This window comes from Falco rusticolus, chromosome 9 (assembly GCF_015220075.1).
Source record: "Falco rusticolus isolate bFalRus1 chromosome 9, bFalRus1.pri, whole genome shotgun sequence".
In the NCBI taxonomy this organism is placed as follows: domain Eukaryota; kingdom Metazoa; phylum Chordata; class Aves; order Falconiformes; family Falconidae; genus Falco; species Falco rusticolus.
Genome location: NC_051195.1, coordinates 19,084,350 through 19,099,529, shown reverse-complemented (window position 1 = coordinate 19,099,529; position 15,180 = coordinate 19,084,350). Strand labels below are relative to the sequence as shown.

The window sequence follows — 15,180 nt, the reverse complement described above, 5'->3', positions numbered from 1 at the left end:
CCTGTTGCTCCTGGCCATGCAACTGCAGTGGAGGCTGTGGAAGCCGTGCAGAACTGGTGCAGCAGCACAAGGTGTGAGCGGGTGACCTCTGCTCCTCCAGAAACCCCAGGTTTTTTGAGGGTTTGGGGAGAGAACACAGACCTTCCCTGCACTGGCACAGAGCACAGCAGGGTCTCCAGGAAGCAGCAATGACAGCATTATCTGGGGGTCAGCCCCGGTGAGCAGGAACAGACTGGAGAACCCACATCCCTCCTGGAAAACCTTATCTGCTGCTTCTCTGTGAAACACATCAGTCAGCTGAGCACTGCCCTCAGGACCCAGATGACGCATCTTGTTAATGAAACGATCTATATTTCCAACAAAAAGCCATTCAAACAAAAGAGGATTAACATGCAGGAAGGCACGAGACAGATGATAATAATGTTAATGACTTACCCTGTGAGGGTACTCTGCACACTGACCCTGTGAAAGAAGGGGATTAAAAGGAAAGAGTTTAAACCACAGGGAGGACCAAAATAGACACACAGAGTCAGATCCCGAAGGTGTAAATCATTGTGACTATATTGAATTCAGTGCAGCTATGCCAATTTGCACCCCAAAAGCACCCTGCCTTTTGTCCCCAAAGCCCTCTGTTCTTGCTGCATTTCTCAGCCACTCAGACCAAGCAGCACCAAGTCCACCGAGTCCCTTCCCTGCTCACTTTTTACACTGAATTTTCAGCACGTCCTATTAAAATTACCTTTTCTCCTTTTTGTCCTGGGGGTCCCTATAAAAGAAAAGTGATAAAAAAGCCCTCAGTAAATGAAGGAGTTCAGTGTATGCAAGGGGAAAGGGATTAGGAGAAGGTGAGATTGCAAGAGATGGAATACTTACAGGTTGTCCCCTGGGACCTGTAGCACCCTTTAAAGAAACACAGTGATGAATGAGAGAGAAATTCCCATTTTACAGTGACAAGAAGACAAAACCTCTAATCGTATGGAGTAGGTGGAAATTCGGCTTTTAAAAACAATTCTAGAGAAAACTCCCAAGAGAGATCTGGGTTCATTTTGTTACTCTAGAGGAATGAAAACGCACACATGTTCTGGCTGCACCATAGGGGGGGAATTATTAGAAGAAAGAAGAAAAATCATCAGGAAAGCACACCCTTATTGTTCCCAGGACCTCAGCTGACAGCACGTCTCCTCAGTCGGCACACTGGGTTTGAACCAGAAGCAGCCAGGACTGAAGCCTGAGCTGCAACTGCCTGAGCTAGGATTGTGCAACAAGGGGATGTCAGCTCGGAGGGGGGATCTTCAACATATGCTTGCCAGAGGGTTATACTGACACTTGGGCTTAAAAAAGAGACTTAGCAGAAGAAAACATTGAGTGAGTGAAGGTGACTACAGAGCTGCTAGCTTGACATACTCGTGTTTGGGGATTTCACCATCAGAGATGTTGAAAGGAACAAGACCGCATTTAGGTTTCCATCAAGTGCAGCCTAAGCTTACCATTTTCAACCAAAATCATTTTAGTACAATGCATATATGAAACAGAGCTTCAGGAGGGGGGAAATAAACATTTAAAACAGAAAATATGCTTTTTTGGGGGTGGTGTTAGATAAGTTGAAAGCTGCCAGATGAGTTTAGAAAAATCTTTCCATCAACTTTTACTTCTGCTATGAGGCCAACCACGAAAAATGTCAGCTCCCAAAGTATATTTAAAGAACATAATTGCTAACTGCAAGGAAAACATATCCCATGTGTAACTACAGACTTGCTGTTGTGACATGATGAATCTGATAACCATAATGTAAAAATTACAGTCATGCATCCCAGCACTGCTATTATGAAGTTACAGAATTAGGGACACAACCAGTGCATTAGCTGAACTAACATCACTACTCTGCCTATGAGCTCATTTTCAGCTGAGAGGTAACGTCATTTCAAACCAACCCATCACCCACAGACAAATGTATATTTTTTTTTACCATCTCCCCCTTCTGTCCAGGGTGACCCTGCAAAAAGAAAAGTAAACATGCATCAGCTTTGGCTACTGCAGTCTGTAGAAGATGTTGACTTAACCTGCTTAAGTCTTTCCTCAGGAGGTGCCTGCAGTTCCTATACCTTGTCAAGGGCGATGCAACACTGTGCGTGTGGAGCTTTGCTCACACACCTAACAGGGCACTGCTCCCTGCTACCCAAAATACCGAGAACAAAACTCTGGAGGATGAATGCAATGTGCAAAGGCTCTGGGGGCATGCCTGGGACACAGTTAAGTCCCCCTTGTGCTGGCAGAGCAGCTTCAGCTGAGTGCAGTGCACTGTGCCTTGCTGGGGCTCACATGTGTGACCCCAGAGAGATACAAGAGACACTGTTTGGTCTCTCTTGAGGGTGATGTTCCTCATGGCAAAAATAAAGTCCTGCTGTAGGAAGTTAGGTGCCAGAGGTATGTGCTACCACCTCCTTCTCCATTACAGCATGGCTAGAGGAAGTATGGTAGATAACTTGGCTAAGTGGCTGCCTGGAGCTATGGGTTTCATGTCAGTTGGGTTCATAAGGAAGTAGTTATGTTTTTACCTAGCTCTCTGAAGGATGGGAATAACTTAGATCTGTCTCTCTCTACTATAAAGCTGATTATAAGGAGGCTCTTTAGGGTCCTTTCATCTTCTACTGCAACTCTTCGCAGCACAGCAGCAAAGAGAAAGAATCTGTAGGGTCGACTTCAAATGAAGCTGTTGGCTGTCTAAGGCAGAGGGCTGGTGCCTAGGGGACCTGCTCTGCCTGTCTGACTTGGGGTGGGAGTGCCTGCTAAAGCTTTCCCTGCAGCAGCCAGGCTGTTGCACTTGTGAAGTGCTATTTTATAGGTTTGCCTAGAAAGGAAACAGCCACACTCTGCCTTCCCTAATCTCCTGACTCCTGCATCTCCCCCAAGGCATCTGTGGTATCCTCCTGCCTGCCAACCTTCTAATTTTCTTTTAATCCAAGCATGTGCATGACATTGCAAAATAATCCTCTTGAAAACATACTCTCTAATACGCAGGCTGACAGGACAGTGCAACCTAGCAGGAGGCAGGGCAGAAAGTCTTGAGACAAGCTGTTTGCTTACCGGTTTGCCGTCCAAGCCAATAGGGCCCTGAAATAAAAAAGGAGAAATGATTAGAAGTGCTTTCACTGGGGTGTCTGTCCATCTGCCCCAGCAAGCACTATGTGTTACAAGATTGCATGGACTGAAGAAGGGATGCAGAGGTGAAGTGACTCTGCCCTCCTGCCGAGTCCTGGCAGGTACCTGGCCCACTGAGTACCAGCCCAGCTTCCCAGTTACTTCTGCAGTGACCTACTCACTGTCAGCCCATTTCAGCAGCAACACTGGACACAAGGGGAAAGGAAGGAAGGAAGGATTCATAGGCAATTTGCAAAAAACCCTCAACGTTTCAAATTTTGCAGCATCCTGTAAACTGGTTGAAAATCAGCAGTTTTCTTGAGACTTTGGTTTAAAAAGGCACCCACCTTTGGGGGAAGAGGAATTTTTGCAAATGATAGAATAATAAAACTGTCCCAGGGAAGAGGTGACATACAGCTCGGCAGCATGTTGAAGGTACTATTTGATGAGAAACAGGCTCTGCAGAGCGCTGTCCCACCCGGCACTTTCTCATGAGCTGGGCTGATTTGTTTTCTGCTCTTCCGAAAGCCAAAGACCACAAAGGCCTGGAGAACATTGCTTCTCCTCAGCCCAGGGACAGCTCACAGCCCCCCTTTTGGCAAAGGGCAGAGCCATGGAGCCTGGTCAGACGGCTTGGAGGCTGCCAATTCTTCCCATTTTCCAGGAGTGAGTCTCCCCCACAGACCTGCTGTGGCACACCTCGTGTCCTGGAGCAGCAGCTGAACTGCCTGGCAGGAGCAGGGATGTGGGGGGGTGTTTGTGTTTGCCTTAGGCTTCCTAGTCATCTAGGATAAATGTGTAAGAATAAATAGCAACTGTTTGAGCTCTCCAGCAGCCTCAATGCTTGAGAGATTGTTGCCAGCAACTGTAGGACTGAAACGAAACTTGCTTTGTCCTCTCCTGGGCTTCTTTTCTGTTCTCTTGCCCATCTCTAACAGTGTTAGAGAAGAATTCCCTTCCATGCTTTTTGTCTTTTCCCTTTGGCATGACCAGGTTACTCAGCCTAGCATGGTCCCCAGCTGACCTGCACCACGCAGGGCCCTGTTTGGATCACAGGCACTCATTGCTATTGCAATATCACCTAAAGGCTCAACTAAGGTTGGAATTTCACCTACCTAGAGATTATTTTTCTTTGTTTGGGGGTATTTCTTAGGATGGTTTTCTTTTACTGAACAGATCTGGCTTCGAGTATGTTATTTTAACACTTGTGTGTTTTTTTTAAATTAATTTCCTTTCTGAGTTCTGTGGTTTAGGGTTTCCCCCCCCCCGCCCCCAACCAGTATCATTTAAAAGAAGAAAAAAAAAAAAAAAGAAGAAAAACAAATCCAGAAAAAATTACTTTTTCAGTCATATCAGATCAGGTCCTTGGTCTCAGACAGAAATGATGAGATGCAGGAAGCACTAATGAGGCTTCCTAGTAATATCGCACACCCATAGCTCATAAATTAGTTACACTTACCGGGAATCCAGGAAAACCTCTTGTTCCAGGCTGTCCCTAGGACGGATGAAACGTAGACAGCAGTTTAGAGTAACTGAGCTAGATTTTGATGGACTCTAAGTCCTCTCTACAGAGCCTTTTCTTCAACCTCTGCCCATTTATCCTGCGACTCTGAAGAGTTACCCAAGACCCATTCCCCTCCAAGGGGAAAGTGTCTTGGGAAGGAGAGGAAATCTCTCATCCCCACTCCAATTTGTACAGGGCCAAGAAAATGCTGGAGCAGGTCCAGTTTGGACTGTAAGCAGCTTCCTTGAAGCTTCTACATTAATTAAACGGGTGTCCCCAGCCCATACGCTAGGCTTTTGGAATATATTCCAGAAGCTGAGATCATTTTATGGCAATTCTTGCTGCCATAAACCAGAGGCGTTTAATGCAGGGTGCTGCTCTGTGCAAGACAAACCTTGCAGGTCACTGGTGTCTAAATACAGCCATCCCTCTTCTCTTCCCCAATCTCATGTCCCAGTGCATTCACTTTCCTCACAAATAATTCTGGACAAGAGATGATTTTTTTTTTCTCTTCTGTTTTTTCTCTGTGAGAGCTAAGAAGAAAAGGAGAGCTAGGTAGTGTGAGGAGAGAAACATGAGTACCAAGTCCTTTCCCCCACCTCTTTCTGGCTAGCCAATGTTGGCTACCAGTTTGGGATGAGGTACAGAAAACCCTGTGATGTGTTTGGCAGCTTCTTCATCACCCACTTAAAAACACTGAAAAAAAGAAAATGTCCTGGCTGTTAATTTTTCATAGTTCTACAGTTCCTGGGATCTGTGACATCCCAGGTCCCAGTTACCCTCGATTTGTGTGTATCCAGTAAAGATACTGCTTTACTTAAGGATTTTTTACTTTCATTTTACCAAAAAGTATGTGAGCCAAGTCAGGAAGCAATATGGACCAGACTTCAGTAGATCTGGAAGCACACCCATGTAGATGGAAAGAGCAAAATGAGGTAAATCCTATACCACACTCATCAAGGGACTGTTGTGGCATCTTGCCTTCCTTAAAAGCCATGCTACAATGCCAAAAAGCCCAGGTTTCTTATGTGTTCTCATGCTTCATTTTGGGAAGAAAATGCTTTCTTAGGCAATTTGAGACACCATGACCAGACTGTTTGAGTCCCACAAGGTTTCCTAGGGAAAAAGCTTGGTATAAACAAGGGTTTCCTTCTGAAAAGAAACGCTCATGGGTGCATTTCTGCCTTAATCAGAGTGATCCCGTTTGGTGCTGAGGGAAGGGGAGGAGGGGATGGGCCTGCTGGGTTGTGAGGCTGAGGTTTGCCACAGTGAAGAAACAATAATCCCTTGGGAGAGAGGTCAGAGCCACACTGGCAGGGAAAACGTTCACCTTCAGGTTGCATCTTATCTGCAGAGAGACTCAGTGAAGGTTACCTCTTCAGAGGATGGGGCCAAATAACCTCTTTGCAGAGTTTGAGGGATGTCCCTTCCACAAAACGCCTCATGTTGCACTGAACAGTTCTGGTTTTATACACAATGCTAGCAGGACCTAATCACATTTGCACTGTTTTTTTAGTTCTGCAAAGCTGAACTTGGTCAGCTTTGCTTTGCAAGATACATATAAAACCACCTGGTCCTGTTGGCCAGTGACCAGAAGGGAAGATAGGCTATAAATTAAAGGATCTGTCCACCACTCACTTCTGAAAAGGCAACAATGAAGAAGAGCCTAGCCACAATTCACTAATTTTGCTTCCCTGTTGGACGCCTCCCTGGACAAGAAGTGCTAAAAAAAGAATTAGGGAGAAAATCTGGAAATGGTGCAATTTGGCTTCCTCTGTAGACTACAGACTGTTGCCTTTTTCTCCTTGAAGGACGGCAGAGTGATTTGCATGGTATCAGGCCAAAATAACAGTTCAGCAGCGAACGATTCCAAGAGACTGTTTTTGTTGGGTGGCTGTTTTTCCTTGTCTTCTTTTTAAAATGTTGATCGTATGAAGTATGTAATCCCGAGAGCTGCCAAATCATGGAGATCGTCTGTTTCTGCCACTATCGGTGCACTGTCCCTCTCTGGCCAAAAGTTAAGCAGCTCTGAGCCTGAGCAAAAACTTTAACCTCCAAATAAAAATCTGGAAACTATTTGTCATCCCACGTCCTTCCGAGTGGCCCCTTGGCCAGGGTTTCTGTGTTTGTATTCAGTGCTGTCATCCTTTTGACCTATCACCAGCTCCCCAGGAAACTGGATCATCTTCACAGTAGGCTTTGGGGTGGAAGTGGGGAGTTGTGCCAGTCCTGGCACCTCAGGTCTTTGACTGGTGTAGGCAAACCCCCATTTTAGATATCATTTGCCATCTAAGTTTTCTACTGCTTTGGAGATACAAGTGTTCCGCACTTTCCCAAACAGCAGCAAAGGCAATGAGGCAAAGCAGCAGCACCAAAGCAGACATTAAAAATTGTCCCTCAGACCAGGCATGTGTCCTTCAAGGAAACAGTGGTGCCTACCTATTTGGAGAACCTACAGTGACAGGGACTGATGGCTTTTCTTTCCAATTACTTATAACCACGATATCCAGAAGGCTGAGAGCTACAGCTTGTGAGAAACAGCAAAAGTGACCAGGCATTTACCATCCAAAATCTGCTGTTTGCGGAGCAAGATGGTCTGGCTCAGCTTGGCACTGGCAGACTCTTCGCCTGGCCATGTGGCCAGGGACCATCTGCTGGGTGTAAAACACTTAGGGAGACCCGTTTGTGTCCTGGGCTTCAGTTCTGTCGCTTCTCAAACTCCAGTGTGCTGAGGAGGGGGGCCTGGGAACTGGCAAAGCTGTTTGTTATTAGAAACACTTATCATGGGCTTTTGGAAGCTTAATTGGAAAGCCAGATGTAGCCAAGTGTTCGCACTGCCTAGGTCTCTCTCACTTGACCTCTGCTGTGAAACAAAAGTTGCTGGTGGCCCATCCTCTCTGCAGGTCAAGGACGGTGCTCTTCACAGGTTAATCAAAATCGGAAGTGCCCACTGGGAGGGAGAGAACTGAGTCTCTGGGTCTTTTTTCATGGAAATCTCCGGTGGAGGCTGTGCAGGGGCAAGGGGAGAGAACTGGCTGCATCCGCACAAAAGCAGAGGCTTGATGGTGAACAGCAGTGCAAGAAACATCCAGCATTTAGGGCACCTCCAAACCTTCATGTTGGTCTTTTTTCATGACCTTACCCTTGCAAAAAGCTTTGACTGACTGACTGACTCGTTGCACCTTGCAGGGATACTTCTGCTGGAAAAGGGGCACAAAATCCTGCCTATGCTTTCCTCAGCACCCCAGCCAGCTAAGGGACTTTCCAGATGGCAGTAATTGTGCCGTCAAAGATTTTCCAAGATTTTGGGTACTTGACAAGGACTTCTGAACAACTCTGAGCTATCCATCTTTGTGAGTTCCCCTTTCACCAGCTTAGCTCTGATCCTGCTCTTCCGCAAAATCGGGGGGGTTGTCCTCTGCTAATGAAACAAAAAGGCTGGGATCAGCCAGGCAAAGGGCGCGTTTTCTCCAAAAGCAGCAGCAGCCCTGTTGCAAGAAGGAAATATGCTTCTTCCTTTTAAATACAGGAATATGGTTTCCTTGCAAGGGAAGGCTTCCTCATTTGCTCTGGAGTATGAGCTGTAATTTCATTATATATAGTATATAATAGCAGTATAAAACCAAGCGTGGCTCAGCATGGGAACCACATGATACAGGGTTTTTGCTGTCTCCAGCTGGTGCTGTGTCTTACCACCCCTCCTAAGTCTTTCCCTGTAACTTGCCCACATCCTGCATCAGTCAAATATAGACAGAAAAGCCACTTACGGGTGGACCACGGGGTCCAATGATAGACATGCCCGCTTCTCCTGGAGCACCCTGCAAACAAGGGAGAGGAAAAGGAGTGAGAAAAGGAGGAGAGGAAAACACAAATACAATTATATTCCCATCAAGAATGGGGTTAAATTAGGGTGCCCAAAGAGTAAGACATTCAGGGTTTATGAGGCAGCTGCTGTTCTGGCCTCCCCCAGCTCTTGCCCTATGCTTTGGGAGAAAAATGGAAGCCGCACAGCAAGGAAAACTAAACATTTAAAACACACTCAGGCAAGACAGTGGTTCTGCCCCACTGCAAGTGTGAAAGATGGCCTGAAACCCTTGTTGTTTTCTTCCTGTGAGTCCAGGATGACTGCTGTGTCCTGCAGAAGAAAGAAAAGAAGTGATGTGATGGGCTCCAGGAAAATGGGAGCTATAGGCAGATCACTGGCTGCCTCCAGAAATGCCTCACTTGTATGCTTCTGAAAATCAGTTGGGATGCGGATGAAAACAGCAAAGTCCTTGCTGGAAAAGAAAACAGCTGCCTCTCCAGCTCCTAGCCACCCACAACATGTGATGGGCAGGACATGTCCCTGTCTTTGGAAAACATACTCTATTCCTGAGACGTAGCTCCAGAAGCACCCAGGGCTGGGGAGCTTTGGGGTGGAGCATCCCATAAACCAAGCATCCTGCAAGCAAGCAAAGCTCTCTGCAAAACAAAGCTGTGGCCTGCTGACAACCTAGAACTCTCACAGAGGGCTTTGGGGAAGCATGGGCAATTGAATGATTTTTCATTTGTTTGTATCTATCTGCTGTCCCTTCACGTTGAAAGCTTTGGACACAGAGAAATGCAAGGACACACAAAGAAAAAGCAGGATGGCTTCAGACAGTGAAATCTTGGTCTGTTAGGTAATGTTGGCTCCAATGAGCAAGCAGTGGCTTGAAAACAAGGAAGGACAATCTGTGTCCTACCTTGCCCTTCCTTGCTGTGTTTTTGTCTCTCCAGTGAAGAGGAGCAAATGGGCCTGGTATGGCAGTGCATAGATAATCAGGTGAATGTTCATCCCTTTCCTAGTTTCTACACATTGTTATTCAGTTATTCACACACCCCAAACACCTCCATTTCATTGTTCTCCTGGGTGGGAGGTGCTTACAGCTCTGAGGAACATACACTAACGCTGAAATGTCCAACACTTCAAAATATGGGGGCCGGCACTCGAATGCTTTGCCAACTACCGCTTCTTTGAAGGTACAAAACACCAATTCTCTGCATGGCAAACAGTTTGCGAGATGGTGTCCCACAGACTTAAACTGCACCATCAGTTTTCCTTAGGAGGAAGAGGTCCCATCATGTCAGAAATAGGAGCATGCTGTGACATTTTCTTCTTTGCCACAGCTTGCACCAGCATTCAGGCTAACCTGGGAGGTGAAGGGGAGCTGCACATTGGTTAAGGCAAACAGAGCTGCCAGTGAGGAAGAAACTTAATGGTTAAAACCCAGAAAGCCTCAAGGGGAGCCCTGTGTGTGCCTGCTGGCTCTTATGCTATCAGTAAATTGTCATAAACAAGAAACAAAGTGTCTTTGGAGGCTGAGTAGCCTGGATGGAATTTGGGAGATAAACTTGCACTGCCAGGGAAGAGGAGGCAGCCCGGGGAGGGGTGAAAGTCCAGAGCTGGCTGCAGCAGCCATGACTGTGACCAGGGGGCTTGGGCTGGTCCTAGAGGAAGACAGTCAGGGATGCTATGGGCTGTGAGGAGCTGACTCACCTTCTCTCCCGGTTGCCCTTTTAGTCCCTGGGTCAGTGGCACCCATCGCAGCCACATGCAAGAGGGTGCAGGAGGGCATGGGGGGAGAGAAAGAGGGAGGGGGAGAGAGAGAGAAAAAGAGAAACACAGGCGTCAGCAGCAAGGGCACGCTTCCCCACCCCAAAATCCTGGCCATGGGGCTGGAATGAGTAGGGTGGCCTCAGCTCCTGCCCCGGCCCTCTTCCCTATCCTCATCCTGGGAGCCCAAGCAAAGAGCAACTCCAAAATAAAGTGCTCAGCCAGGCAGGTGTAGCCCCCTTTATTCAGGGTCAGACTTATTTGGAAAGGGCAGCTGCCGGTGGCAGGCAGGGGTGCATGTTAGCAAGCCCACAGTTAGCAAGCCCAGCCGGCAGGTGCACGAGGTGGCAGCAGGAGGCACCCAACCTAGGGGGGATGCTGAGCCAGAGGAGGGCCTGAGCAATACAGCAGAAGGGATGGAAACACCCTCCCAGTGTGTATGCAGTTTGCAGGGCTGGCCGCCCTGCTGCAACAAGGAGAGTCCTTCAGGCACAGACCTCAATGAAGGTGGCTTTGCTCATGCTGATGCCCAGCAAGAATCATCCTGAAAGCCCCCCGCCCAAAAAAAACCAATCTTGAGGGTTGGAAGAGGATGGGGAGGACAAGGCACATGCAAGAGGTTTCAACTTACCGGCCGCCCAGGGATCCCCATTGCGCCTTTGTCTCCCTGGCAATTAAGGCAAAATCAAAGGCAATTGGAAACTGGCCAAAACCAAGGTTATAAAACCACACAAATAAGCTATGCCACAGACACTGCTTTGCACTGCGGTGCAAGTGTCCAGGGATTTTGAGAGAGGGAAACGGCAAGTTAGAGAGTGTGTTTGCATGTTCCTGAACCTGTCTTTAAGAACACGTGTAAGCCACCAGTTTGCTTGTGCATATGACAAACCAGCACATCTCACAACAGAAATTACATGGGGCGATTTAGGCAGCAAAAGAAGGGCAAGGGTTTTCAAGCCTAACAAAGCATAATTGCAGTTTCCAGCACTTCATAAAATCCAGGTCCTGGGAACTGGCTTCCTGCAGTAGCCAACTGTTAAATTTTTCTCCTTCTTTACCAAAGTCATCTGGGTGATAGCTATTTATTTATAGTTATTGCTTTAAAACAGGATTCTCTTAGTCTTGAAAATACGGTTCTGTCCAGAAGCAAGAGAAAAACGTGGGAAAACAAGCTGACACAGGAAAAAGCATGTCTGGAAGAAGACGTATGAGCAGCTGTGTTCAGTGTCCTCTACCCCTTTGAGATACTTCCCAGTGCATTGTCAGGGTGTGAACAATCCTAACAGTGGTTTGGGGAAGGACTTTGGGTCAGGTGACACTGAACAGAGCCTCGTAAACACATGAACACAAGACCAGTGGCAATTTTCTTCAGCCATTTACCTACAAGGCAGTTTTCTGCCTCTTCCAGTTGAATTTAACTATGCAATTTAAAAATAAATAAATAAAAGTAACCCCCTCTGCAATCCTGGTCACCAAAACTGTAGGCTGTGCAGATTTGGAAGACAGCAGCTGATTGCTAAAGGATCTTGATCATTATGGCTTCAGCAGTCATGTAACTTTTGCTCTATATTTTGCAAAAATTATGTGACAATGATCTCTCAGTTCTGTTTCCAGCAATGTTTGGGGTTTCCTTATGTTAAATGGAGTGTCCCTGGCCCTGGCTGCCTTTGTCTGTAGATGTAAACATGGTTTTCTGGTTTCTGCAGCTGGAGACACCAGCCCCATCGGTGCCACCTCCGTGTGTCTTCCCCCATGTTCAGTCCCAGCATGTGTGAATGTAGTCTGAAATCTCTGGAAGGGGAATGCTCTTAACTCTATTTGTTTTGCTGGGTGTACACAGAGGCCTCTTTGGCAGTGCATCCTAAACATTATTGCCTGGGATCAGCCTGTTACTTGCTGAAGGTTTAGCTGCTTCCCTCTGTGGAGCTAGGGGGCTGTTCAGAATTGGGGGCATTCCTTTCCACGCAGTGCATATTTTGATAACTTGAAAAGCAATATAAAATATACTTTGCAAAAACATACCTTGCAGATAGACGAAATGCTAAACAACTGCTTGGTTTTAAATTGTGTAGATTATACATTATAGGAAACTGCTTTCTTCTAGGGGTTTAGGTGGGTTCTCTGTTCCACTAAAATTTGCCTATCTCTGTGTGCTGACAGTAAGCTAAACTCCTGGTGTCAGCATCTTGCCCTGGAATGACTTTGTGGCTCCTGGAGAACATAACACTGAGTTTTCCTGTGCTTTTAGTCTCTTAAATGCTGCTTTCCTCCAGAGCTGAGCTCAAGCTGAACTCCCTCATGGTTTGGGGTAAAAGCTGATTTTGTTTCTCCTGGCTCTATTGTGGCTGGTGCCTGAACAGGAAGAGCCAGAGGCTGGGGCTGAACTGTATCAGTTCTCCAGCAAGTACCTGGTGTCGCAGTGCTACATGACGGCACTGTGTCTGGTATGTGACTGCGCCGCATTACAGCCCTCCAAGCAATAATAGCAAAGGGGAGGCCCTGGTAGGAAAACAAATAAATGCCAGATGTTTATAAGGAAAGGTTGCCTGTGACAGGGAGCCAGGAAAGAGCACTCACAGTGGATGGTACCATGTAGGCTGTTTACAAAGTCATACAAAGCTGCCTGAAGCTCCCACGTTGGAGCTGGAGGAGCATGAAAGGCAACAAGCAGCTTCTGTCCTGAGTCAGGGGTAGAGCCAGCAGCACATTTTGGGTTTTGTTCATTAGGAAACTGTTACAGCTGTTGCAGTCTCCAGGTAAGTCGCAGCCCAGGGAGCCATCAACAGGAAAGTATGCAGCTGTAACCCCCTAACGCACACTCCTTCCTCACTCATGACTATCTCTCTCAGATGCAGATACTGTTATTATGGACTTTTCCATTTGTCTCAGAGTGACTTAGGCCTTTTAAATCCTGCTGCAATTAGCAAGCCCCATCACCAAGAATACTGCACACGGTGCCTCTTCAACCAGACCCTCAAGCTGACAAAGGCATCTTCAAAAATAGTGTGTTTCCCACATGCAGGAGGGTTCATAGGGATTATGTTACCCTTAAGTTTGGTCCTACAAAGCTCCTGTGGTCCCTGTTCTGTTACAAGCCATGTCCTGTTTACAATATGCTATTCTACATCACATTTGCTATGTGAGATCACTACCTTCTCCCAGCTTACGCACCCTCAAGGTCTACTGATGAAAGTACTGCCAGACAGAGAGCATGAGGGAACAAAAAAGAAAGAATGAAGTACTTACCGGGAGTCCTGGTCTTCCTGTAAGGCCCTGAAATAAAATGCACAGAAACGGTGAAAGTTAGCTTCAAACTCTGAAGGGAGGGCTCGATAAAGAGATGAGATAACATGTAAGGTTTTAGGAAATAGAATGGTTAAAAAGCTCCTTGACCATCAGCTCCGACTGCTTTGGTGTCCTAATCTCCTGTTTATGAAGTTTTCTTTCCTTTGAGCATGGCTCTACCCACAACTCTGCATGAGCTCTGAAGGTATCTGCAAGTCCACGGAGAATGAGCTAATTACAGGGCTTTGACTTTCTTCCTTAGTTTCCATCTGCTAAATATTATTTTTTCATGTATGGAATTGCTGCAGTTGCCACAGAAATGTTGCATGTTCACAAATGGGAAAGAAAATGTCCGTGAGAGGATCTTTTCCTTCGGATGTGGTCCAGACAGCGAAAGAGTCTGGGAACCTCAAGACTATTGCACGATTTCATCATTTCCTTCCTTCCTTTGCCCCTTTTAGTCCCAATCTCACCAAATTTCTTACATGACTGCGGGTTGCCCTTGCCTTCACCAAAGCCTTGACTGACTTCAAGAATAACGATGGGAGCATCTGTTGGGCAAGAGGAGAGCATGAAGGGCTCTTTTGCTGCTGGGGTTCTGCTCATCCATTTCCGTGGCTTTTCTCCTGGTCATCCTAGACTACAAGCAAGGCTCAGCACATTTCTAATGAGTATTTCTGCCGTCCCCACACCCAAGCTGACACCAGCACCAGGGGCTAAGCCCTGCTGTCCAGCATGTTGTGTTTCGCAAGCTGGGAAAACAACCCAGGAGAGAGATGTGGGGTCATCAGCACTTTGGGGTTGCTATCTGGAATGATGCGTATGACAACCAGCCAGGCAGGAGCCCAGGTCTGTTGCTTATAAACTTGAGTTTCCATGCTGTTTTAATCACAAGAAATATGGGGTGAGGGGGTGGGGGGAATAATTCCTATGGCGACATGGAGGACTCTGCTTGACTCTTCAGCGGTGAACTTTTGCTCATGGTGACTAAGCCAGTCTTGCTTGCCAGCCGATCAGAAACCCAAGAGGTCCTGAATGAGGCGAGGGTGCTGTTAGCCCAAGATAAATTCCGCTTTGGCTAACGATGTTTGGTCTGCCCAACTTCCTCTTGTTATTTCCATTGGCTGTAGCATTCCTCACAGCCTGTCCTGAAAATCTGTGTGCAGAGACAGGTTCAGGGGTTGCAATAAGCCGGGATACAGTAGCATATATTGTCAGCACTTCTCTGGTGGTCCCATGTGTTTCTGCCAGGCTTCAATGTTTCATTATGATATTAAGTTTCTAACCCTTATGGCTACAGAGGAAGCCTGGAGTATGCGTCTTCCTCACCCTGCAAAGGCGCAGACTGCTCTCCAGGAGATGTCTGTATTGACCTATTGATTTCTCTCTAATTTATCACAGCAATAATAGAAATGCCAACACCACTACCAATTTTGTGCCTGCTCCACCCCTTTTAGTGCCTACATATGCATGCTCAGGGTGGAGTAGTAGGGACAGCCCTGGATGGATGCCACTTGCAGCCCCCTCCAGAGCAGTGCTTTCCTCCCAATAACCCAAAGCTAATGCTGAAATACATACTTCAGCAGCCTCCTGAAAGCCCCTGGGATAAGCTATCGCTGAAGGTTTACATGGATCAGGGCTTCCAGCTGTAAAACGCTTTCAGACCTTTTGGCCTAGA

The 15,180-nt window shown here is 46.9% G+C and overlaps 1 protein-coding gene across 12 annotated transcripts in view; it reads right to left on the bottom strand.

The window, feature by feature from the left end:
- The window catches only part of COL13A1 (collagen type XIII alpha 1 chain), a 92,788-nt gene that overhangs the window by 48,773 nt on the left and 28,835 nt on the right, over positions 1 to 15,180 (bottom strand). For 10 of the 12 annotated variants that reach the window (XM_037400250.1, XM_037400260.1, XM_037400257.1 and 7 more), the window contains 10 exons: positions 13,464 to 13,490; positions 10,849 to 10,884; positions 10,161 to 10,187; positions 8,410 to 8,460; positions 4,598 to 4,633; positions 3,085 to 3,111; positions 1,967 to 1,993; positions 874 to 900; positions 740 to 766; positions 436 to 462 (listed from right to left, as the gene is read on the bottom strand). In XM_037400250.1, coding sequence (XP_037256147.1) covers positions 436 to 462; positions 740 to 766; positions 874 to 900; positions 1,967 to 1,993; positions 3,085 to 3,111; positions 4,598 to 4,633; positions 8,410 to 8,460; positions 10,161 to 10,187; positions 10,849 to 10,884; positions 13,464 to 13,490 — 312 coding nt within the window. The remainder of the gene's footprint in view (positions 1 to 435; positions 463 to 739; positions 767 to 873; positions 901 to 1,966; positions 1,994 to 3,084; positions 3,112 to 4,597; positions 4,634 to 8,409; positions 8,461 to 10,160; positions 10,188 to 10,848; positions 10,885 to 13,463; positions 13,491 to 15,180) is intronic. The other 2 variants (XM_037400251.1, XM_037400255.1) reach the window with 2 other exon arrangements.